This window comes from Onychostruthus taczanowskii, unplaced genomic scaffold, assembly GCF_017590055.1.
Source record: "Onychostruthus taczanowskii isolate IOZ18803 unplaced genomic scaffold, ASM1759005v1 scaffold96, whole genome shotgun sequence".
NCBI classification, from domain to species: domain Eukaryota; kingdom Metazoa; phylum Chordata; class Aves; order Passeriformes; family Passeridae; genus Onychostruthus; species Onychostruthus taczanowskii.
In genome coordinates this window covers 2,530,490-2,556,080 of record NW_024507657.1, presented here as the reverse complement: position 1 = coordinate 2,556,080, position 25,591 = coordinate 2,530,490, and the positions used below count along the sequence as shown (strand labels likewise).

Genomic DNA, 25,591 nt, shown 5'->3' with positions numbered 1-25,591 from the left:
GCGAGTGTGGATATTTATAGTGATAAAATATTTCTGTTTACCACTAAATGCATTTGGAAGATTACCAATTCAGTTGCAACATTGCTCAAAGCTTCCAATTTAGAAGTAGCCTTTGATTCTTTTATTTCAAGATTGCAGGCTAAATATATATGGATCAGCTAAAGCTTGTGACCTTTAGCTTCTCTTCAGTATTTCTTAAAGCCACTAAAATTGTTACAAATAGTTGTAGTATCAAGACTGTCAGACCATTTTCAATGTTCACATCTTTAAGGCCTTTTAAATGTGTATGTTCTAACTTGTGAAATTGTTCTCTTGCTTGAAACTAAGGTGCTACACTCTCCTAGATTCATTCATTCAATTAACTCCATTCATTCCAGTCATGGAAACAAGAGGAGAAAGGCATGTGGTAAGGGGGCAGTGGAGAGTAGCTGCACTTCGGGTTATCTTTCACACTGCTCTGTGGTAGTGCATACCCTGCTCCTTTTCCAGGCAGTGCTGTGATCTGACAATGCTCAGCCATGACTGAACAGCGCCAGGCCTCGGCTCCTCTAGGGCTCAAGAGAAACATGGTCTGCTCCCAGAAACAGCCAATAACCACTCCGGTTTTCATAATGAACAACCTTGGAAACTGTTTCTCTTGACTGACATCTGTGATCCAGCACGTTCAAATAAAGTGGCTGACGCAAACAATGGCCAGGATGAAACATTGTTATGACTGAAGCCCACTCTCTCAGGCCCATAAACAGAGGTGAAAAATAAGACCAGCTGAGCTCTCCTGAGTCAGCTAACCCTTGTTTGTTGTACACAAAGGACTGCTGAACAACGATACCCTCGCTCCTTGAGGCCCAACCCTCCAGCTGCTGAGGAGAAAAGCATCCGGAGTGAGCATTTCACTACCTTTGAGGGGAATGTTTCCCCTCAAAAGTACCTTGCACTAATTCTTTGGGTGCATGCATGTGCACATATGCTACAGAAAATCTAGGAGAAATTCTGCTTTCTTAGACGTTTAAGTATCTTAGGTGTCTAATTTAGGCCTGTAGGTAAAGACATAAGCTAAGTTAAATGTTGTCAAGTGTTGCTCTTGCTAAGTTAAGTTACAAGTTAAGTCCTATTAAATGTTATTCCTCTGTTAAATTGTTAAGGCTAAGTTATGAGTTAAGTTATGAGTGAAGTTTAAGGTATAAATTAAGCATGGTTATGTTTGAGTGCTGTTGGGCTTTTAGGCTGTTTTTTTGTCCTTGCCCCATCCTTTTGTAACACACACTTACACACACACACACACACACACACACCCTTGATAGTTCTTGGTTAATTTCTGTTTTGATTTACTGGATTTTGTTTTTTGGTCTGTTGCATCACTTTTTCCTTAGTGTGCCTTAACTGCCTTATAGAAGTAGAGCAAATCTTGCCAATGAAGTTGGTTGTGCTGCTGCTTAATATTAAATCTGTTTCCTTCTGGTGCCCTTGCCAGTGATTTTTTAAGCAATCTCACTCATTCATAACACACCCCCATTACTGCTCACATGTTCCCAAGCCCATGATTCTGCAGGGGCAAGTATCAAACTTGGTGCTTAGTTTCTAATGTCAGTCTGCAGTAAGATTCCAGCTGCAGTCTCTCAGGTCTTCTGCTTTCCCAGAAGTCAAATACAAATTAGCACGCTCTTCTGTATTTTTAGTTGTAATAGCAGGACATTGTCTGAGACAGTGGCTGTATTTCCCATATGGGAAATTTCCCCTATGGGAGTATGACCTGAATTAGGAACAACATACCTAAGCAAGGAAACTGCTTTTGTAAAAACATCAGCAAATAAAAATTAAATCTCTTTATTTGGACAATGTTCAGCTGAGCAAATACAAACATAAAAATGTGATCAGTTGTTTCTGGCTGAAGTACCTCATCGGCTTGTGGGGTCACTCTTCTGGAATGGCTGAAGGTTCCAAAAATTTTGTAAATTTGGGTAAAGTCCACTTATTTTGTAGGTGCCCACATCCAATGCTTGGTATCCAATTTAAACAAGTAGAATTGCATTAATACAGCCATCATTTTCTGGATTGTTAGTTACTTGGGCGTATTTCCCTAGAGAGAAAAGGGAATTACATGTGTAATTTTACATTTTGAAATCTAAAACTACCTTCTACAGAGCTGTAAACCTAAGTTCTCAAAGCATTATATTAAACCTTTTTTAAATAAATGGATAATTTAGAGTTCTGAGAAGATTAAAAAAAAAATCTTAGGTTTCCTACTGTTTAAGTGAACTCGTCTGTTAAATTAAGTCAGTCTGATCCTATGAAGATCACAGAATCACAGAATATGCTAAGTTGGAAGGGATCTATCAGGATCATTGAGTCCAACTTCTGGCCGTGCACAGGACACCCCCCAAAGAATTACACCATGCGCCTGAAAGCATTATTCAAATGCCTCCTGAAATCTCTCAGGCTTGGTGCTGTGATCACTTCCCTTGGGAGCCTGTTCCACTGCTCAGCCACAGCTAAGGTGAAGAAAATTTTCCCTGATACCAACATAAATGTCCCTTGACTCAGCTTTGTGCTGTTACCTCAAGTCCTGTCACTGGTCATGAGAGTGAAGAGATCAGGACCTGCCCCTCAACTTCCCCTTGTGAGGACGGTGAAGACCACAGTGACATCTCCCCTCAGTCTCCTCTGCTCCAGGCTGAACAAACCAAATGATCTCAGCCTCTCCTCAAACAGCTTCCCCTCCAGACCCTGCACCATCTTTGTGGCACTCCTTTGGACACTCTCCAATAGTTTTGTATCTTATACTGTGGCACTCAGAACTGCCCCCAGCACTTGAGGTGAGGCTGTCCCAGTGCAGAGCAGAGCAGAGCAGGACAATCCCCTCCCTTGCCTGGCTGGCGATGCTGTCCCTGATGCCCCCAAGACACAGCTGGCCCTGCTGACTGCCAGGGCACTGCTGACCATGTTCAACTTGCCATCAACCAGGGCCTCCAGGTTCCTTTCCAGGGCACTGCTTTCCAGCCTTACTGTTCCCCAGTCCATACATACAACCATGGCTGCCCCATCCCCGGTGCAGAACCTGCTAATGAGGCTCCTACATAGGTCCTGCAAATTTAATTCGTTTGTCGTGGTTCACATGGTTACAGATTTGTGGCGTTGCTCAATATGACACACAAGAAAGCAAGCTTAGTCTTTGTTCTGAACTTTATCTAATTTGATTTTGCAAGTGTGAATGGAAAGCCTAAGATTAACACTTAAAGCTTGTATTTTTAGAGTTGCTATTAGTTGCTTCTGCTACAGCCCAAACCTAACTTTTAACAATGAATCAATTATGACTAGACAATGAGGTCTTGACAATACACAATGCAATGAAGATGAAAAACTTGAAGAAGTAGTTCTGCAATATAACTAGTTAAATTTACTTACCCCAGATAACTTTGCCCCCTTGTGTCACAAGGCCAAGCTCACTCACATTCACCTCAATGACAGTACCCTTAGTAATTACTCCCAGCTGTGTATACAAAGGAGATGACGGATTCTTTTTTACACCAAGGATAGGTAGGCAAAAAGTAGCTTTAAGTTCAGGGTGTGTCACATGTGCCTTCTTGAAACGTAAGCCCTGTTGCATAAAAAGTGTTAGAATGAGTTAATATTTGCTTTAAACCCTCACAACTGATCTAGTTGAACACTTTGGGAATTATGTCCTCATCTTTAAATGTTTAGAGAGACTAGGAAGAATGAAACAACTTAGAATACAGAATGCTATCTGCCTTGACAGACTTATTTTAAAATCTGTTAATGAAAAGATAAAGCTTTCCATGTATGTTTTCAGGATGTCAATTTTTAGTAGTAGCCCAACAATAATACTTGTTACCTTGGACAATTTCTATTCCACGAAGAAGTATGGCAAAGTATGAAATATCCATCTCCTACAGCACTTTTTATCTAGTGACCCACACTTCATAGAGGTACTTTTGATAAAGATTTTCCCATGATAATTCAAAAGCTCGTAGCTTTAACTTACTGGCATCATCTGAGTTATAGGAATAAAAGCAGGAATTTCAACATAGACTGGGAGTGTAGAGGCATTTCCCCACCCCTGTACTATTATATTTTGGGAAGGAAGCGAAAGGAATGTTCTACTTGAGTAATGACCAAGTTCATAATCATACAAGAAAATTTCTTTAACACAGACAATCAAAGCAGTAAATCAAAATAATTATTACTTAAATGTTCTTTAAGGCTCTAAAACATTACCATTGGTCGAATGAATCGCTCGTACTTAGGAGGCTTCCTAGTAAAGCCATCTCCAACAAAACAAACTTTTGTAACCATCCTCTTCCATGCCTTCTTCTTTCTCTTTCCTGTACGAATCACCTTTAAAACTTCTGTTTCTCCTTGTGCACGAACCTTCGGCACAGGAACCTCCCACTTTCCCTGGAAGGAGGGTAAAACAAAACAAAACAAAAAAAGTCAATAATCTTACCTGTCACATATTTAAACAGAAGGGGAAAAACCAAAGCATAAAATCAAATTTCTGGAAAGCAAATAGCTAGACCATAGTTGTTATGCAACTCATAGCCACTTATTTTAATTAGCACTTGAAAAGTTCCAAAAATCAAGATACTGCATATGCTCACATTGTCCTAAGTTACTCAAGGTTTCATGTTTTAAATAGTCTTTGCTTGAAGGCTGTCACCTTAGCATCAGCAATATAAAGTGGTCATTATTACATGTAATTTTATGTATCTGAACTTTGATACATTTACTTACAGCTTTTTCTTTTCTTTTTTGTTTAATCATGTTAGAGAGGACCTTAGCCCGGGACTGGCCCTCTCTGTCCAGCAGGTATGCTGGTACAGCTCCTTTGGGTGTTTTTTCATCACTCTTCTGTTTTGTATTTCTCTTCTCATGCATTTTAATGCTGCAAAGAAAGAAAACCAATATTAACAGCACAAGAAAAAAGACTTATTTTTAGATATATAATTTTAACTTAGCTTGTGCCTGCACAAATTTTTCTTGAAAAGGTATTTGTAGAGTACTATGTATTTATATTTAAGGAATTAGTACTAAATAATTTTCAAGGTAAACTACTAATTTCACTTAATCCTGTCACTTTCTACCAGGACAGGAACACAAGAAAGACATGCACCTCATTAAGGAATTTCTGTGTGACCCAAAGCAAACAGCCAAGCACTTTGAGAGAAGGTAGCCTTCTTCTCTGCTGACAAAAAAACCCCATTCTATTCCTCTTCTGAGATTTGATGGCAATGCTTATGTATATGAGGAATGTGTGTTTGTAAGAGGAGCCAAGTTTTGTTATTTTTGAGGTTGTTTACTGGGGGGAAGAAAAGACCCATAAACTAATAATGGGTTAATAAACCCATTGTCTTTAAAAGTAGCAGAGGAAAACAGCTATCTACACTTTGAAACCAGCAAAGACTACATGGTGGATAGGTATGAAGTTCATTAGCAATTAATGAGACTGTTAATGATGCCTAGGCAACAAGATAATGCTTGAACTATGCAAAAAGCTGGAGCTACGCAGAAAGAAGTAGTTACTTTGTAAGAGGGTATGTGAATGATGCACATTTTAATAACCTACAAATTTAGCAGAACAAGCTAACTGCAAAAAGCTAACCACTGGCTACTAGAGCAGACAATCTTGCAGAGCATCCGCAGGAACCAGGGGTGAAAAGTTCAGGCCTGAGGAAGACTTACGAGCCTTCATCAGAAACAACCACCAGGAGGATGATGACCACCTCGTGTGGAAACCATGCATGTGCTACAAGAGCTTACATAATCACGTAATTAAAAAATATGTTGCAACATTAAGGCTAGGAAAATGACGTGCACATTAAGTAAGAAAAGTAAAAAAGCTAGTGCTGTGGAAAGAATGGACAAGTGAGTTTGTGGTGCAGCTATCCCACTCACTCCCAGCATTGAATAAACAAATAAATACCTGCTCTATAGGTCTTATGCTATGGAGTACTGTGTTCTTGCCCAGTTTTCAGGCATCATTAACAGCTTTGATTTCAAGTTCTGGATAACAGATAAAATTTACAGAAAATTTATTTTATTGTCTCTGCTTGACACTGCTGTTTATCCTTGAAGACAGCCACACCTTCTGCTTAAATACTTTGTATGCTACTGTATATTTGCTATTAACCATTAAAAAATACTGCCTCTTGCTACACTAACACAGCAGCTGACATAAAAGCTCCAAAGCACTGCATTCACTTTTTTGTCACGATTACATTAGTCACGGTTACTGCTCATCAACACTTGCCTGGGGAAGTACTTCTAGTAGCAGAATTGTTAACATTCATTTAAAAGAGAGGGACTCTGAAATGTGTTTGCTGTGGCAAAGCCCCCTTCCTTCTACAGCCTGATCGCTATTTAAGACCATAACATGTGACTCAAGCAACAGTGAGCTTTTTGCAACATTATCTACTCCTCATCTCATCTTTCAAGCGTCAAGATGACGGGATGGTATCAGAGAGGAGGCGGACACTCACGTCTTTTTCATCTGTATCTTCTCGGCATGCCGCTGCTTATGGTACAGCTTCGCCTTCAGCCCGATCATCTTCTTGGCCTTGCGGGACCGCTCGTGCGCCTCCCGGCCCTCCTTCTTCCTCCGCTTCTCGTGGTAGTCCAGCCGGTAGCCATAGCGCTTGCGGTGGAGCTCGATGTGCTCGTTCTGCGGCTGTGGAAACAAAGGCAGCGCGGTCAGCGGGCACGGGCGCCCACGGGCCGGTGACGGCTCCTCCGCCACGCGCGGGGAGGCGGCGGCCCGACCGGCGGTACCTTCACTGCAGGGCCCACCCGGCCTCCCGCAGCCTCCCCGTCCCTCCTCTGCACCGCCGTTTGCATCCCGCCGCCCCGACCCCGCGTCCCGCGCCCCCGGCTGCTGTATCCCACAGCCCCGGCTCCCACCATGTCGGCAGCCCCGCAGCCTCCTCCGCGGCGGAAAGGGCGGGCCTTTGGAAGTGGCCCGAATGGAAACTCTTCCCCGCGCCTCTTTGGTTCCTCCCGGCGGAGATACGGCGGTCCGCGCCCCCCGAGGGCTCCGCGCCGGGCTTGACGAGGACAGAAAGAGGGGTAGAAACGGAGCGGGGGAGGTCCAAGAGGCGCTTTTTGCTGCCTGGTCTGTCAGGTTGTGGAGGGAGAGCGGAACGCGGGAGGGAGGTGAGGTAGCGGGGGAAGGGAGAAGCAGGTTGCCTTCCGGCGGCTGTGCTGACAGGGGCAGGTCCCGCGCGGTCCCGGATGGGCCGAGGGGGAGGTCCGGCAGCAGAAGGTGACCCGGAGCCGGCGCAGGGAACGCCCGGGCGTTCGGAACGCGGCGAGGAAGGCGGTGTCGCTTTGCGGAGAGCCTCCGGGGATCGGCTTCTGGCGCGACTCGGCTGGGCTCGGCTTGGGGACTCGTCACGGGCAGCGTGAAGGCAGCGCGCCCTTCCCGCTCCCCCGGTCAGCACGCTGCTCCGGCACCGCCGGGAGATGTGTGCGGCTCGCACGATGAGGGAATGGAGGTGAGCGTGTGCCCTGAGCCGCTTACTCTTCATTGTGAAACTACTACGAAGCAGGTAGCTTCACTGGACAGTGATGTCTCCTCAAATAACCAGTAGCCATCTAGGAATCCTGCTGCACTTGGGCTATTTGTTGCAATGGTTTTACCTGTGTTTAAAAGGTTATAGTACTTAATATTTTGTATTGTGTCTGACCTAAATAGGTACTTTGCCCTGCCATCCTTCGTTCTTCAGGACTAGAAAACTATTTGCACTTTGCTCACCAGTAATCGGTGCTCTGGAGCTTATCTGAGAGTGAGTGTAAACTCTTAATTTTCATTATTCTGCCTTAATGTTTCGTGGAGAAATATATTATGTTTGTGGGCATGCATTTATGCTGCATTGTTAAGGCTTAATAATATTAAGCCTTAACAATAATAATATTACAGATCTGACACTGATTTAAATTGCAAAGCAATAACCTCAAAAATATAAACCTGATTTCCCATGAAAAAGAATGAAGTTTTGTGATTGAGTTATGTCAAAGGAACATGGTTAGCCTGTTTCCTGTCATAAACATTTTGTACAATGTTTACTTACCTTGCCAGGGAACGGCTTTAGAGACGAGAGCCAGAATGTTGAGAATTATGGGGAAATTTTCAGTGAATGCATTGAAGTCATCAAGTTTGTGCAATAAGGTAAGCTTTCCCCCAGTTTTGATTCTTCCTCTGTGAGCAAGGGAAACACTTGTGTTATTCTGAGTAAGCTTTTTTTAATTGGGTTGTTGGTTTTTGTTTGGGTTTTTTTGTTTTTAACGTTGGCCTCTGGACAATGCATACTTTCATGTTGGAATGGGACTTCAGAATTGGGAATTGAGTTTGTAAATTTTATGTAAATTTTTGACTGCCTAACTCTTGTTATTGTTAAATTATTTATGCAGGTAATTAGATGTATTTAAAAGGTTTTGGCTATTGAAAAAATATTTTGATGCTGCCATAAATTTTTACTGAATATTCCAAATATTATTTGGATCAACTTTGGTTTAAACCTCAGTGTGAACATCAGCTTCAAGCATCTGCTTTTAAATAGTTGGTGTTTTGACCTTATATAAATATGTAGCAACAATATCTGTTCCTGTAGATTTTATTTTTTTTTTTGTTTATTTTTCTGCAGCTGCCAAAAATGTGGCTGCAAAGTAGGTAGTGATAACGATAAACATTCTATATGATTCTTTTTTTTTTTTTTTCCAAGTACATGTATTTCAGAAATACAAAAATGAGAGTCACGGGTGTGACACAGCAAAACTGCAGTCTGAGAAACTACAGTTCTCCACCAGGTATAAGTTTATAGTGTATTCTTTATAGTAAAGATTAATTTAAAAGTGAATGAAAATAAAACATTCTTTCTATTTCTGTACACTTTCTGTTTTATTTTATTCTTTTGGTCATTCTTTGTCAAATTCAATGCATGAAACATACATAGAGCACTTAGATGGCTCAAGGACTGAAGAGTTTTGTGTTGCTGCTCTTTTCTCAGTAGATTCACAGTATAAAGCCTTTAGAAAACAATAGTAAGCAAAGGTACATGTTATAAGAAGTCAGGTCCAGTGAAGTGTGCTGGAACCCCTCATTAAGGGTTCCTGTAAGATGCTGCTTCAATGTGTCTCTGATGAGACAGATGGTCTGTAGGTGGTGAAGGAATGTTAGCTTAAATATTTTTGAATTCTGTGTGGCCTATCAAAGATGAACTATACTACTTTTTTCCTGAAACACAACTTCATAGCTTGAATAACTGAATTTGGGTTAGTTTCGTAAAAAATTGCCTTGACAACTTATTTTCTAGCTAAGCTGTGTGAGACAGAATGTATATTGCAAGAAAATAGCTTTTAAAACTTCCCAGTCCCATATTTTCTCAACACAGGTCAGCTTACTTTTATCCCTTAGAATTATGCTGTACAGCTTTAAGACTTAAAGAAGAAATAACTTTTCAAATTGATTATCCAATCACCAGTTCAGATGAATGTCATTATTACAGTTGTCTTGAACTGAGGTATGCTTCTGCAGTCAGATGGTGATACGTTCCTATGTTGCCTTTTTTTCTGTTCTTTCTGAATTACAGCTGTTTTCTCAAGCATTTCTCTTTTTTTTTTTTTTTTTGAGGTGGGGAGAGATTTATTTATAACTAAATTAATATCTTTGAAAATTTAAATTTGAGGTGGTAGAGATTACAGATTGTCATGACTTGTGCCTCTAAATCTTTTTTTTTTAATAAGGTTTTTATAATTCTTCTTAAATATATTTCTGCATTGGGTTCTCTCTGAAAAGTTGTTTTCTTTTTTTTTTTTTTTTTTTTTTTTTTTTTGATTCCAGGAGATGTTAAGTCTCTGCAGTCTGTCATTAATCCTCATATATCCAGGTATATCAAGCTAGTTTATTGTTGGGATGTAACTTCAGTCAGAGCAGTTGATGTGATAAAGAAATTGTGGGTTGTTGCCATGCCTGTCTGATGTGCATGTTTAATACAACGTTAGTGCTTGCTTACCTTTACCCTTGTGACATTTCAATAGAGAATGCTTGCTGGTGGCACAGAGGTCTTGTGTTGTCCCTTGCTTGCACCATCATAACCAAACCCAGGCTGTTAGGGAAGCTCAAAATCCGTGGTATTGCTGGAAGGTGAAGAAGCGGGAAGGATGTCTTGGCAACTAAACTGCTGCGGTGGGCAGGGCTGTGTGCTTTGTTTTCATGGCACGTTTTATGAGGGCAAGGTAATTAGGGGCCAGGCTGCCAAAGAAGTGCCTTAGGGCTGAAGTTCCCTGGGAAGGGTAGTGTGTACCTGGGGGTGAGGTCAAGCAGCACTATTGGGGGCTGATCACAAGCCTGTGCTGTGCAAAGCAAGCAAAGCAGTTCTGGAAGTTACTGGTGAGGTACTTCAGGAATGAAGAGGCTGAACTAGATCAAGGATAGCTTCATAGGAACTTGGGTGTGCTGTATTTGGGGTATAAAGGGTGTATGTATATGCAGTAGGTTGTTTAGAGCATCAGGTGTCCGGGATTGGGATGGGCAAGAGAGGGGAGGGGCTGTTTCTGTTTGTTGGGAGGACAGATGGGTGAGCATGAGCCCAAGAAGGGGCCTTCCATGAAGTGGAGCTTGGAAATCTATTGCAACACTGTTCAGTACTATTGATTTGAAGAAAATCATGTCAATACTGACATTTTTCAGTGTTATAGTGTACACTGTATCAGATGTGCAGCAGAGAAACATTGCTATTAATCTGGTGTGCTGTTCTTGGGGAATATTAACTATACAAATAAGAATTATCACAGGCTTAAAAAATTACTGCACTAACCGCAATGTTTTCGCTTTATGCAGAATCCGAAACATTGGCATTATGGCCCACATTGATGCAGGCAAAACTACAACAACAGAGAGAATGCTGTATTATTCTGGATATATAAGAACACTTGGAGGTTAGAAATGCTTTTTGTATTTCAGTAGGTTTAAGAGATTTAATAGTGTACAATTACATGCAGTACAGTTGCTGGTGGAATACCTCATGTAGGAGGTAGTTGTTCCAAAGTTGTGCTGCAGTTTAATTGAATTTTAATGCATGATCTTTTTTGCACTAATGCAGTTTGGCTTTCAGATATCATAGGTTGATATTTTTCTTTTACTTTCAGCATGTTATGTTCTGTTTAACATTTAATTGGAGAATGTCCTTATTTTGCTAGTTGCTAATTAGCCATTCTGGTAGTTTGTTGAGTTCTCTTTTGACCTATGAAGAGGGCAGAGTAAGAAAAAATATACGTTTCTTTTGAAAGCCATGACACAGAACAACTTCTTTGCTACAGCAAGTTTAATAGAATTCTTCAAGATTGAAATGGTCACAGCAGCCTCTGTGTTTCATTGTGATATTTTAAGTTTTATACCTTGTTGTCAACTGTATATGACTGATAGAAGATGTTCGGCTTGCGAAGCAATTGAACTTGGGATCCTGCTAATTTAAAAATGTGAACTGCTTCTCTTGTTATTAAAAAGTAAGCCAAGCCCAACCTCTTACTTGGTGGTTTGTTCGCTTATACTTTACTTTTGATTTAATTACCTTTTGATTACCAAATTTCAACATGTCAGTCACATTCCATACAATGAGTTCAGCCAGGTTTTTTTGAAGTTGTAGATTGTTCATGATTTTGGACTTTGTTTAGTTTTTAAGATGCTCATGGTGTTACTGGGATTAAGAACAGCAAAAAGCTTGTTGGAATTACTTGTCTTTCACTTGTAGGACATTTATTCCTAGGAAATATCCTGGCATTGTAATGTTTTCAAAAAGGCTAATTTTCATAGCTTACACATATATATGTAAAAGGGGCTATTTCCAACTCTCTCTTGACATCTGTATTCAAAGATAATTTCAGATTTTGATTGATTACCTACCCAATCCTGGCTTCTGTTTGCAGATGTTGATGATGGAGACACGGTGACAGATTTTATGGCACAAGAGCGAGAACGTGGTATTACCATTCAGTCTGCTGCTGTTACATTTGATTGGAAAGACTACAGAATCAATCTGATTGACACCCCAGGTACTGTTCTTTAGTTGCACTCATATTATTAAGGGAGAGAGGGTGAGGTGGAGTGTCTCAGATTGTCTTTGTCTTAAATACGGTGCAAAATTTAATTGGTTTAATTGCATCAATAGAAATGCCTACACTAAGCTCTGTTCAGCTTTCGATAATTATTGCTTGATGATTCCAAATCTAGCTTATATAAAGTGAGCTCAGATGTTTCCACATTAAATTGTTCTCAGTTCTAGGATTGCATTATAATAATCTTGTTTATTTCAAAGACTGATAGGTTTATTTCCCTGCAAGTAAAGAAAAAGTTGTTTTGACTTTATTTGAAAGAAAAGAAAATTGTTTAAATGTGTAATGACCTATTGATGGTGCCTGTTTGAATTATGATGGTATAAAAGGAAGATGGTTTTTTAGGCCATGTGGACTTTACAGTGGAAGTTGAGCGTTGTTTGAGGGTCCTGGATGGAGCAGTAGCGGTATTTGATGCTTCAGCTGGTGTTGAGGTAAAATCAACTTAGATTTTGTGTGTGTGTGTGTGTGTGTGTGCAATCTGTCGTGGTAAAGGGCAGAGATTTTCTCAAACCCTTTGTGTTTGATTAATCTTTCAGTTCCCCAGGAAAGATGAAATCCTTGTGCCAGTTGACTCTGTCAGTGTTCCATTATGGGGACCCAGGGACCCTTCACTAACAGTCCACTGGATCAGAGCGTGGTTCAACTACCTTGTTTAGGGTCATATGCAAAGAGAAAGAGACCCTCCTAAGGGGTCCTTAATTGATCTGTTGGTGCCTCAGGAAAGACCCAGAGAGACATGCCAACACGTTAAGAGAGACCCTGGGCCTACACAGTGCAGTATGTTACCTGCTGCTAACAGCTGTTACAGCCTTAAAGGACTCAGACTTAACAGTTTATGGAATAGCACTTCTCATTAATGTAATTGAAAACTATGACAGGTTAAGGTTTAAAGACTTCTGGTGATAGCATTTGGCTGCAAAAGTGTCTTCAAAGCAATATGCTAACCAGCTCTAATCCCTAACCAAAGCTAGCTTGAGGTAGTCATTCAGCATGGATAGAGTACAGTTCTTACCCAGTAGATGTCGCTGTGGGAGTGAAGAGAAGTTCAGCCTGTGGTCTGATCCCAGAACTTCCCAGGCGTCTAACTTCTCCCCGTTTTTTATTTACTTCAGTGCTATTTTTGTGTTTAGGTGGGCTTCAGTGACTGTAGTCATGCATCATGTTCAGTGGGGGTGGTTGTACCTTCTAGCTGGGTAATATCAGTTTTACATCTAAGGTCACCTTTAAGATGGAGGTATATGTCTGTGATCTTGTTATGGTTCCTGATTCAACAGCAAGAAATCTTGGTTTTTCTCCCTTAGTTGACAGCTGCTATGTGGCTTACCAGCTACAAGGTACCACTGAGTTCCCCCTCTTGCAAGGATTTAAACAAAACCTAGACACTGCAGTGTCTTCACTCTGCTCAGCACATATTGTGTGGGAAATTGGGCATGCTGACCACATCCTATTTGGAGAATAGCAACTGCATCTCACCCTGTAGTTAAAAATCCTGCTAGAGGTTGATTGTGCCTTCCCAGTTTTCTCTGATTTTACCTCCAGTCACTCAGTTATTTTCCCACAGTGTTTAATCACTTTAATCAGGCTGAAATAATGTACAGATATTTTTCTCTGTATTCTCTCTCTCAATGCTTTTATAAAAATTCAGCTTCAGGAAGCTGAGCATTTAATTTTAAATCCTGTAGTGCACAGGAATTTCCATGGTAATAAGCAGCAAGTAAGTGTGATTACCATTATAAGTTTGGGGTGGTTTTGTTGTTTTGTTGCTGTCTTTTACAAATGTCGATTGAGGTGAATGCTTCTGACTAGCTCGACAAATTGAATGAAACTAATATAGGTCAATTTCTCATTTTCACATAGAAAATAGATAATTTTCAGGCAGGTTTTCTCCTTTTCCAGTGGCCTTTTTAACAGAGTGCATAAAAGGTGGAGGCAAGCTAGAATTGGACTTTTTATAGCATGAGATGTTTCAGTAGTTCAGTCCTGTAGAAAAGTTACATGTGAAATCCCTCTTGCATGGAACATATGTTTTTCCTGGGTGAGGGATGAGTGACTTCTTAATCACTGTAAGTCACATTATTTAACTTGCTGGAAACTTACTGGAAAATATTTAGGTGCTATTAAATATGAACCTGAACTGAGTAATAGCCTCCACCCTCAAAAACAAATCAACTAGATCTGCGTGTTTTTTCCTAAAACTCTGTAGCAAATTCTTGCATTATTCCATGTAGTGGTAAGAGACTATTACTGAATCTGAACTGTTTTTTCTATATACTTGCTTTAATTTTCAAATAAAAATGCATACGATAAATGGCTCAGCAGTGCACACATTGCTGTTAAAACCACAGTAGTTTTTACTGTTGTATGTGTAGCCACAGAAGTGCTTGTCTGTGTATGCCTAAGTAATTTGGCAATAAAGCATAAAGTCACTATATATGCCCCTATATATTTTCCCTATATATGCCCCCCATAATGCTTAGTTTCTCTTCACATTTCCTTGCCACTATGCCTGCATGCCCTTAGTGCAGGAAAGGAAAAGACAACAGCTGAGAGACAAGATAAGACAAAGCTGCTTGTAGAGTTCATCTGTGATGCTAGATATGGGATTGTCACAATAAACAGCACAGTTCCCTTCTGTACTCTGAACTCAGACCTTCTGTGGTGTTGGGGAGCATCTCAGCTGTTGACACTAATCTTTCCATTTTGTGTTTTGCTTTAGGCACAAACTCTGACAGTCTGGAGACAAGCAGACAAACATCAGATACCACGAATTTGCTTTTTAAACAAGATGGACAAAAACAGGGCAAGGTATTCAGGCAGTTATTTTAACCATTGTTAAGAAGCTTATAAGAGAATGTCTAGCATTTTCCGTTAAGCATAGAGCAACCCAATTATGTTAATACATATGTTAATGATATATACTTCTTTGGTTATAGAAATGCATATTTTTTATATAATTCTAGGAGTAATTTTTGCAGTAAATAGGGAGTTGTGAGCCTATCATACTAATATTATAACGTTTTGTTTAACTTAATATGTTTTCTTTTTCTGTAGTTTTACATATGCTGTTGAGAGCATCAAACAAAAGTTGAAGACAAAACCTTTACTGTTACAGGTAAGCTTAGAAATTAAATGCTTGTTTCATTTCTTTTGAATGGAACTGCTTTCTTAATTTTTTTGCATCTGTCTAAAGTCTCTGTTTGATTTGCAGTTGCCTATTGGGGAAGCCAAGACTTTCAGAGGACTGGTTGATGTTGTGACTAAGGAGCAAATGATTTGGAAACCCACTTCTGATATGGATGATGGAAAAAATTTTGAGCGAAAGCTGCTGCTAGAGACTGATGATCCAAACCTGTTCCAAGAAGTCCAGGATGCAAGAAATACCTTAATAGAACAAGTAAAGTTCTAAAGTAAATACATAATATATTTAAAACCATTACTCAGAGCAGTAGGAAAAATAGGCTGAAAGGCCTGTGGAGGTGTCTGGTGAAATGATCTGCTTAAAGCATTAGGTTGACTTGTTCAGGCTTGTTCAGTTGAGTTTTCAAGTCAAAGGATGATGATTCTGTGTAGGCAGCCTGTCCCAGTGCTTGACCATAATATCCTTATGTCCAGTGGGATTTTATTGTGGTGCAAGCTGAGACTGCCATGCTGGTGCTTTCCTTGTGTACCTCTGAGGAGAATCTGGTTCTGTTTTCCCTGAAGCAGAGCCACTACCACTAGTTCAAATAGTAAGAGACAGTATTTGCATCCTGCTTTAGCTTCTCCAAGCCAGACAAACCCATCTCTCTGGGTCTCCAGCCACGCTGCAGCCCCATTAGTGGTTTTCCAATGGAGTTCCTACAATTTGTCAGTCTCTTTTGTGCTGGGGAAGCTAAAAGCAGACAGTGTTTATACTGTCTTGGATGCCAAAATATATTTGGTACATTCACATGAAGCATGACAGATGTGACTTGAAACCTGCAGTGTATCCATACTCTTCTGACATGACAGCTAAAAGCTGAGTGGGATGTTGCAGCCTGTTCAAAATGCTGTGTCAGAAGCAGCTGAATCCAATAATAAACTCATCCTTTTTGTTGGAAGGGCTGCCTTCCACACAGCTTTGAATAATGTAGTGCAAGTACATAAACAGATGATGGTAGCTCTCAATTTCCTTTGAAATTGGAGAGATCTATTTTATAATGCTCTAAGTTCAGTAGAATACATACACAATCTGGTTTTCAAACTTAGTACGTTTTAAAATGGCAGTGTTAATACCCAGCCTTTTTTCTTAAGAATATGTTGTCAGATAGAAAGGTTTGTAAGATCAGTAAGTTTGTAAGTATTGGTTTTTTCCCCTTTGTTTTCTGGGCCCTTCCTGAAGGAGGAAGGGGTGGACCAGTATTGTGATAATTGAGATAACCTTGTGTTTGTAAAATATTTTTCAAAATGCTTTCTGTGCTGTTAATATTCCTTATCAAAACCCTGTAAAATGTAGCATTTTGAATACTGGCCATTTTGCACATGTTACTTTCATTTAATTAAATGAACTATTTCCTTTATCTCTCATGTTTTAACTATTAACTTGATAAGACTTCTAATTGCTTATCAAGGGTTTATTTCAGAATTTGGCCAATTGGCCAATAAAGAGGGCAAAGTGCTTTTTTGTGCTTGGGTGTCCTGAGTCTGTGACAGTGCAGGGATTTATGTTAGATGTTTAAGGAGTTAAGTTATATGTCAACTAACAATGGAAAACAAATGTTTTCCCTGCTTCACGGAAAACAGAACCAGATTCTCCTCAGAGGTACACAAGGAAAGCACCAGCATGGCGGTCTCAGCTTTCTGGTACAATTTTGAAAACAGATACATGCTCTTGGACCTACAAACCTACATGAAGAAGGCCAAAATGCCACGATGCTTGTCTGTTTTTCCCAGCTCAGTATCTGTTGGCTTGTAAAGGTTGCTTGCTGCTTACTTCAGGCTTCCCTGTGTTTGCAGGACTGAAGTACCTCAGTTAAACCCTTCATGGCTGTTGCTGTATGGCTGAAGGTTTTTTCCCATTTCATGGAGAAGTACAAGCATTCTCTCTCCCATTGATGTTTTGCTTGACAGCAGCTTTATAAGTGGGTTTTCCTCCCCATCCTTTCTTGAAGCCTTAATTTCCATAATTTTATATGATCTGAATTTATAATTGCTGATGTCTTTAAAGGCTTTGTTTCTGCTCTGTTTAGCTATATATTCTAAGTAAGTAAGATACGTAGCTTTTCTGTGAAACTGCTGTATGCCAAATAATAAAGAACTATTCTCTTGAAGGTTGCAGATCTGGATGATGAATTTGCTGAACTGGTTCTAGGAGAAAATAGTGACAATTTTGACTTAATACCAGCTGACAAGGTATTTTTTACATTTACAAGTGTTTACTAGCTCTTATTGCAAGGGTTTGGGTTATTCTTCCTTTGACACATGCAAATTATTATTTTGCAGATTTTTCAGTAAAATGAGATCACATCATCTTATGCAGTAAATTAACAATAGTGGGAATTTAGAACAATATATTCAGAGTTAGTAGGAATTTTATAAAGATATGCTATGATTCTTACCCATGATAGGCATTGTTTTAAAAGTTGGGTACATTTATTTATTCAGGAAGGTGGGGTTTTCTTTTTTTTTTTTTTTAAAGTTAGACTGCTACAAAAGAGTTTATGGAAAGCGGAATGGAACTTTCAGGTAGACTCAGTGCAGTTTGTGACTGAGCTGCTGATTCTCACTAACAAAAATAGCATCTCAGCTACTTTGAAATGGTTGGATCTTTAGATACTGCATGTTGAAAGCAGTGAGTTACAACATACTGAATTCAAAGGACTGTTATAACAAGAACAGCAGCAGATTTGTGTGAAATGTTTAGAAATCTTAAAACCAGTGCCTTCTGTCTGTTTTAGCATATAAATGTTTGGGTTTATGTTTTGGAGCTTGCTAAAAGCAGTGAAAGTATTTTGGATGAGTGATGTTGTATTTACAAACATACTTCTTAGCTTTTTGGAGATTGGTTAGCAGTATCTAATAGCTGGAGTGCAACTAAATTGTAGATCATGTATTAACAGAAAATAATTCTTTTGCAGTTGCAGTCTGCTATCCGCAGAATCACGCTAGCTCAGAAGGCTGTCCCTGTCCTCTGTGGCAGTGCACTGAAGAACAAAGGGGTGCAGCCATTACTGGATGCTATTACTCTGTACTTGCCTGCACCTAATGAGCGTTCATATGAGTTTCTGTAAGTACAGGTAGAAAAAGAGATTCAGAAAAAATGAAGGAAAAATAAGCAGGAAAACACAAAAGGAGAAAATGAAACATATTAACAAAGCATTCATATTTTTAAAAAATATTTACCCTCTTTAGGTATAAAATAATAGTAGAGATGTGTGGACAGAAAAATACATTTGAGTACTGAACCTGCTTTGGTCAGTTCTGCTGGAATTGGATGCATTTATCTCCAACTGTCAGACTTGCACTTTGGAGTTCTTAAGTCTTCTTTTAATCTGAGGACATCTTCATTTTACAAAAATGTGACCTAGGAATCCTGTTTAGTATTGTCTGAATCACGTAACATCTTACATAACATGTCCTCTTGGAGGTGGAACTGTTTAGATTACTGTTTTTCAGTACAAATGACAGTTTTTGAAAATCTGCCTCCATTAACATTGCGGTAAGAAGCATATCACCTCTTACATGAGTGAAAATTTAGGTAAATGTGAGTATGAGTAGATTAATCCTACAAGTATGCTTTTTGTTGTGCTTTCTATTTTGCAGACAGTGGTACAAGGATGACCTGTGTGCCCTGGCATTCAAAGTTCTTCATGATAAATGTCGTGGACCACTAGTTTTTGTTCGTGTTTACTCAGGTTCATTGAAACCTCAGTCAGCTGTATATAATATTAACAAAAGTTGCACGTGAGTAAGATAGAGGTGTGGTTCAATGTAGTATTGGAATGCCTGTTAAAGTCCTGAGTAACAGAGAATTTAATTTTCAGAGAGAGAATGAGCCGGCTGCTCCTGCCTTTTGCTGATCAGCAAATTGAAATACCATCACTAATGCCTGGCAACATTGCTCTGACTGTTGGGTTAAAACAGGTAATGAAAAATGTGGATACTGTAAAGGAGCTTGTTTCACTAGTGTGCTTTCTATTTCTATGATACTGTATCTCTGATGTTCTTGATTATGTTGACATATGTAAACTTTCTTTATTTGAAGTACATTTAGATGTACTTCCTCCTAAAATTAAATACCACGGTCTACATATATCAGTAATTGACCTGGAAACTGGAGTGCTGATTGGACAGGACTGAAAGCTGAAGTATTTTGTTAGGGTTGGGCTCATATTAATACCATAACTCTTGAAATACACTGTAATGTCATGAAGAGACCTGTGGGGAAGGGGAATGATGGTCCGAATCAGTTACCCAAAAGCAACAGTTTCAAGTTCTAATAAATGTGTTTTGTGCTTGCTTCTATTAGTTTAATAATTTCTTACTGTCTGAATAGGCTGCATGAATCTCATTTACACAGATTTTCTAAAATGTAACCAGCTTTGGCATACACTTTGAATTTGGGGTTGGTTTTTTTTCACATCACTTCCTGTGTTGATCTGTAGAGTGCCACTGGAGATACCATAGTGTCATCAAAGGCTTCAGCTGTTGCTGCAGCACGCCGAGCTGGAAGGGATGCTGGGGAAAAGAAGAGGTCTGTGAGTGGTGTAGACAATCTTCTGCTGGCAGGTGTTGAGATCCCTGAGCCTGTTTTCTTCTGTACCATTGAACCACCTTCAATGGCCAGACAACAAGGTACAATGCAGCCACCTAACTGGATGAGTGAGTTGAACAAACTTAACAGCCAGTGATCTAGTATAGTTATTTCTGGTGTTTTTTTTATATTGAGGGTATACTTCAGATCATGATTGTCCATATTCTTTGCTATTAACTGTGTCAAGCAGTAGTGGTACTACTACTTTTCTAGTTTTTGTGTCTAGAAAAGTGTTAGTTCTTCAGTTAGAAATAGAAGGGTGGAGGTACTTATTCTGAGTTTTGCTGCAGTTACAGTGGTGGGCTGTACATAGTGTCCCAAGTACAAATAACCTTGAAATGTGGGGGTTTTTTTCAGCTGGCACTCAGTTTTACTCTATGAAGTCTTTATATACCAAGAATTCTCTATGTCTAGTTAGGGTTCATCCTTGCATCATTACAGTCTTACTGTAATGTAATCTTACTGTCTTTCCCAACAGTACCTGTACCAGACAGCTTGGTAATATGACTCTTTTTGGAAATGCCCTTTAAATTCTGCATCTTTGTTCTAACAAAGCTGAGCTTGTTTGGGGGTGAAGAGGAGGAGGATAAGTACCAGTGTACTGTGACAGAATAGAGTAAGGTAGAAAACAGATTTGGAGCAATAAGTCTGCAGGCTGAGCCACTGGCTTGTAAGGTGTTATTGATTTTGTGGTGTTTGGATGTTTTAGTTTGCTTTTGTTTGTTTGCTTTTGTTTTTTTTTTTCCCCCAAAGACTGTAAGGTATGATGAATGCAGTCTTGGCTCTTGGTTCGTTATTCTGCTGCTTTCCTCAGCAGTAAAGATAATGGGGAATCAGAAAAAAACTCCAAAACCCTGTAAAAAAAAAAATGTACATTTTCGTTTGGACCATTTCATGTCAAACTTATCTTGAAGTAATTAAGTAAACCATGTAAAAGTTGACATTTTTCTTATCAGTTATTTACTGGCTTCCTGAATAATTTGTAGGTTCCAGTCTGTCTTCGTAGAAACACAAAATATCACTCTGAAAATAGTATGTATAATAATTAAATTCAAGCACTCTGTCGCACAGTTAATTGCAGGATAAAATCAGAAGTTGCAGGTTACTTGTAATTTGACCTGACTTTTTTTTACCAAAATCTATGCTCCTCTAGGATTCTTTTGCTTGTTTTGAAGAAAGTGATATTTTGTCATTTACTCTGGTCTTCAAATTACTGAATTCGCTTCAGATAAAATGTTTGATATTTCTGTACAGACTTGGATAATGCATTGAGCTGCCTTCAGCGTGAAGATCCAAGTTTAAAAGTGAAGCCAGATCCTGACACAGGACAAGTAAGATGAACCTTCTATTGCTCATAACATTATTTTAGAACATTAAGACCACACTTTAGTTAGTTCATTTGCATATTGAGTTTTTACTTGATTAAAAAGGACTATTATTTTAGAATTAGGACCACACTTTAGTTAGTTCATTGCATATTGAGATTTTCTTGATTAAAAAGGACTCTCTGAATGTTCCTATGATATGTGTAGAAAACTAAAATGGAGTCTTGGGTACTTGTGCTTTACAGAACAGAGGAAGTCACCCCATGCACTGCATGTTTTTGACAATTCTGTATTTAAAAAGGTTTGAATAATGTAGTCTTTAAGGTTAGGTAAGATTATCTTTTTCATAATGAGCACAGCACTGGTAACAACACTCTCACTTAAATGGTGTTTACGTTAGATGACTTAGAGCAATGTCTAGCGTCCTTAGAATTTGAAGTATTGCGGCCATTAGAATTAGAAGCCTTTCTAAGAGACAATTTGAAGCATGCAAGTCATTGCTTAAAGATTTTGTATTAAAACCTAAATTTTGCATGTTTTTCCACTTTTCTCTTAATTATCTTCTCAACAGACTATCCTCTGTGGCATGGGAGAACTACACATAGAAATTATTCATGACCGAATCAAACGTGAATATGGAATTGAGACTTATTTGGGACCTCTTCAAATAGCATACCGAGAAACCATCTTAAATGCTGCCCAAGCTACAGGTAAAATGAGTGAATGCAAGGAACATCTTGTTTCTGGTTTTGTCACTTGATTTACTTTAAACGATACATGACTAGCTTTCAGATGAATTTCAGGTACTATTTTTTCCCTCCCCCTGCAGATATATTAGACAAAACAGTAGGTGATAAACGACACTGTGTAACTGCAGAGATAGAGGTGAGGCCCACGTCAGGAGAAGGAGCAACAACAAAACCCATCATCAGCTATGCTGAGAATGTCAGTGAAGTACTGCCCAAAGAACTCCAAGGAGCTATAGAAAACGGAATCACAAATTCATGCATTCAAGGTAAAGGAAATGTTATGTCAGCTGTACTGGTCTAATATTTTTGTAAGGAGCAATTTTCTGGAAAGAGAAACCGCTTGGTAGCTTGAAAAAAAGATAGCACATATACGTACGACTAATGTATACGTAAGGTACAAAGGAAAATTACAAAAACTACAAAAATTTCTATTACAAAAATTGCCAAGCATCTTTTTCTCCATGCCTGGAAAGGAAGTCAGCATGCCTTTGGTTTGCTTTTCTTCTCAGTTACTCAACAATGAGCTTAGAGTTCTTTTGGTTTATTTTTTGATGTGGTATAAGAGATAAGGCATTTACTTCATGACATCATGTAAACCATAGTGATATAACAGAAATGGTTTCATAGGCCAGCATGTATTACACTTCTATTACTGTTACTAATGCATTTTTTTTTTGATTTTCAAATATGCTAAATCCATGGGTTTTCAGTAAAAGCTTTACCTAATTGGAAAGTCTGTGTTTTCTAAAGGACTAAAGTGACCTTGAATACATTAAAAGTGTCCTTGACTTTTAATTAAAAATATAAGTCTTAAGAAACTTGTGGGCAAAAACCTGCCTTACAATAAAATCAGTAGGTTGTGGATTAACAAAGGTGAATTTAAGAACCAGCATGAAGTGATTTTTCAAATTTGTTCTGTGGAATTTGAAAGCATCTCCCATCTTTGGCTGTGGAATGTCTTAACCTTGTGCTTTCTTTATGCTTCTTGAAGAAAATTTAGAACTGTGCTGTCTCCAGCCTAAAATTGATGCCATCATGTGCTTTAAAAAAAATAAAAATACCTGGCCATGTTCTCCATTAAAAACAAAGTTATGTTTCTTTTCTTACATGTAGTTCAGGCCTCATATCTAGTCTAATACAGTTTGGTCTAGTTGACAATTCTGGGTTGGAGGTAATCTGCCTAGGACACTATCCTTTATGGCACTGAATTACCCCTGGAGTTTTTGTTATGTGTTAGTATCAGGCATTGCTGTGATTATATTGTGTTCAGAAGGAAAACACAGAAAATATTCTGTCTTGTGGTTAAACAAAAATTTTCCCTACTTTTTCCAAATCATGTCTTGTTCAAGCAACTCATTTTAGATAATATAATGTATTTAAAATAACTTTTTGGGAATGTTTGTCTGGATGAGTATATTCAGGAGCTTCTTGTTCTGAAAATTGTTTGTGTTTTTAATAAAGACAGTAAGAAAGTAGGAGTCTGCATTCCTTTGTCTCTTTTGGTAAAGTTAGGTAATGATAAAACCTTTAAGTGAGGAACATCCAGTAGCCACACCCCTGGGGAGAGGACAGGAAAGGAAAGAGCAAAGAGGAAAATGAGAAACTTCAAGCTAATTCTGAAAATTTTTTGCATGTGTCTTAATATTCTGGAAAAAAATGAGCTTGTGTTTTGGTTTTTTTTTTCCTTTTATCTCTTCTTCATGGCCCTACCCAGGACCTCTGCTTGGATTCCCAGTTCAAGATATAGATGTGACAGTGCAATCACTGACAGTGCACCCAGACACCTCGCACGCAATGGTATCAGCCTGTGTCTCCCGTTGCTTGCAAAAGGTACAGTGAAACCTGCTGTAAACACAGTAGCATGATCTTCTGCTGGGAAAATACATGTGCATCAATATCTCATCATTGTTCCTCTTTGCATGCCCTCATAATGCCCTTGCTGGGGAATTTACAGTATTTCCAAGTACAGAGTTTGAGTCAACTTCAGTGATACAAGTACTTATGTCAATTTTATTTTAAAAAGCCCACAGGGGAGTACATCAGTGTAACTTCCTTCCTTTCCATGTAGGCTTTGAAAAAAGCTGGTATACAAATACTGGAGCCCCTGATGAACCTAGAAATCACAGTAAGTGAAGATCATCTCAGTGCAGCACTTGCTGATCTTGCACAGCGGAGAGGTAATATTCAGGAAATCCAGTCTCGTCAAGATAACAGAGTTGTGGTCGCTGCTGTTCCACTAGCAGAAATGATGGTATGTGATTACCTTAACCAATGATAAAACGGATCTTTTTTATATGCTTTAAGATATTTGGCTTCAGTTTCCTTTTTCTTAGTTATGGATAAGTAAATTTAGATTGGATTTTTAAAATTGTATTTCAATTATTGAAGGTCAGAAGTGTCCACAAGTTGAGCAGCTTTTTCATGCCAAGATTGCTAAACAAGAATGTATTCAGCTGTAAGGTAGAGAACTAGTAAATTCTACTAAAATAGGTTTTGTGGAGAACAGTTTTTAAAAAATATTGACTCATGCATGTATTGCAATTCTGATACAGTAATAATGGACCATTAACTTACTAGTACACTGCAGTATACTTCTGACACTCTTTTTTTCTGTCTCTGGTCTAAACAGCTTCCTATGCTAACTTACCTTCCCCTTATCCTAACTTGAATGATGTGTATTCTCCATTTTGTCCAGGGCTACTCAACAGTTCTGCGTTCTCTAACATCGGGCTCAGCAACCTTCACATTGGAGCTTGCCAGTTATCAAGCCCTGAGCAGTCAAGAGCAAAGTGCACTTCTTCAGAGGAGGATGGGGTTGGTGTGATCTTTACTCTCTAGGAACAGTGTTTTCTATCCTCCTGTTAAATATTTTCGTATGTACGCCAGTGTGTTCGTCTGGGACCAACTGGTGTTGGCAAATGATGAGTTAGCAGCTTAAGAACAGACTGCTTTTAACTGGCCAGGGAGGAAGGTTCAAGAGACTCTGCTCTGCTGGCATAACTTCATTGCAAAGCAGGGATGCAACAACAAATTGTGCTTTGCAAATTCTTATCTTGAGGACATTTGTAATGAGAAGTGATGCAAGTTGTCTTCACAGAAATGAGCACTAAGTCCACCTTAATGTGCCACTGGGACTGTTTTCCTAATCTAGTAAATAAAGTTTGTGGAAGTTTTATTTATCACTGAAATGACTTTACAGTTTTGGCACTCTGTATCTTGATTTATTTTCAGCTGTACAAAAGGATATAGTTAATAAGCACTTTACATTGCACAACTTACAGGTATTGCTTCTACTGGTAGAAACCAGTTATGAACCAGAGTTCAGGACTGGGTGTAATTTCTACCTGAGTTTAGCAAGTAAGTGAAATGGATACTTCTGCAAATCAAGTAAGATCTGTGCAAACAAAATACAAGAAAGGCAGTTTTCCCAGGACGCAATTCCTACCTACCCCGTGGTATGTTGAGAACAGATTTGTTTGAATGTTTACCTTTTGGAATTAGTGAATTAAGCTGTAATGGTTCTGATTTGCTATGGGTTGCAATTATCTGGTTACCTAGAAAAGGGGCAAGTGATACTTTGAAATAAAAAAGATAAGTTTTTTCTGAGTTTAAATGATGTCTTA

The 25,591-nt window shown here is 39.0% G+C and overlaps 2 protein-coding genes across 2 annotated transcripts; one reads left to right on the top strand and one right to left on the bottom strand.

Annotated features, from left to right (window-relative positions):
* Nucleotides 1-1,808: 1,808 nt before the first annotated feature.
* On the bottom strand, nt 1,809-7,045 carry NSA2 (NSA2 ribosome biogenesis factor). Its single transcript, XM_041426959.1, has 6 exons — nt 6,913-7,045; nt 6,495-6,682; nt 4,750-4,900; nt 4,234-4,413; nt 3,403-3,595; nt 1,809-2,077 (listed from the first exon to the last, which is right to left on the bottom strand). The coding sequence occupies exons 1-6, from the start codon at nt 6,913-6,915 to the stop codon at nt 2,010-2,012; spliced, it is 783 nt and encodes a 260-aa protein (XP_041282893.1). The 5' UTR covers nt 6,916-7,045; the 3' UTR covers nt 1,809-2,009.
* A 412-nt stretch (nt 7,046-7,457) lies between these two features.
* GFM2 (GTP dependent ribosome recycling factor mitochondrial 2) lies at nt 7,458-25,581 on the top strand. The gene is made up of 22 exons (XM_041426957.1): nt 7,458-7,505; nt 7,706-7,796; nt 8,090-8,179; nt 8,733-8,817; nt 9,851-9,896; nt 10,850-10,947; nt 11,935-12,060; nt 12,466-12,554; nt 14,840-14,928; nt 15,175-15,235; nt 15,332-15,517; nt 17,413-17,493; nt 18,219-18,367; nt 18,904-19,044; nt 19,125-19,224; nt 19,746-19,935; nt 21,149-21,225; nt 21,791-21,929; nt 22,049-22,234; nt 23,683-23,798; nt 24,037-24,219; nt 24,664-25,581. The coding sequence occupies exons 3-22, from the start codon at nt 8,117-8,119 to the stop codon at nt 24,790-24,792; spliced, it is 2,334 nt and encodes a 777-aa protein (XP_041282891.1). The 5' UTR covers nt 7,458-7,505; nt 7,706-7,796; nt 8,090-8,116; the 3' UTR covers nt 24,793-25,581.
* The last annotated feature ends 10 nt before the right edge of the window (nt 25,582-25,591 follow it).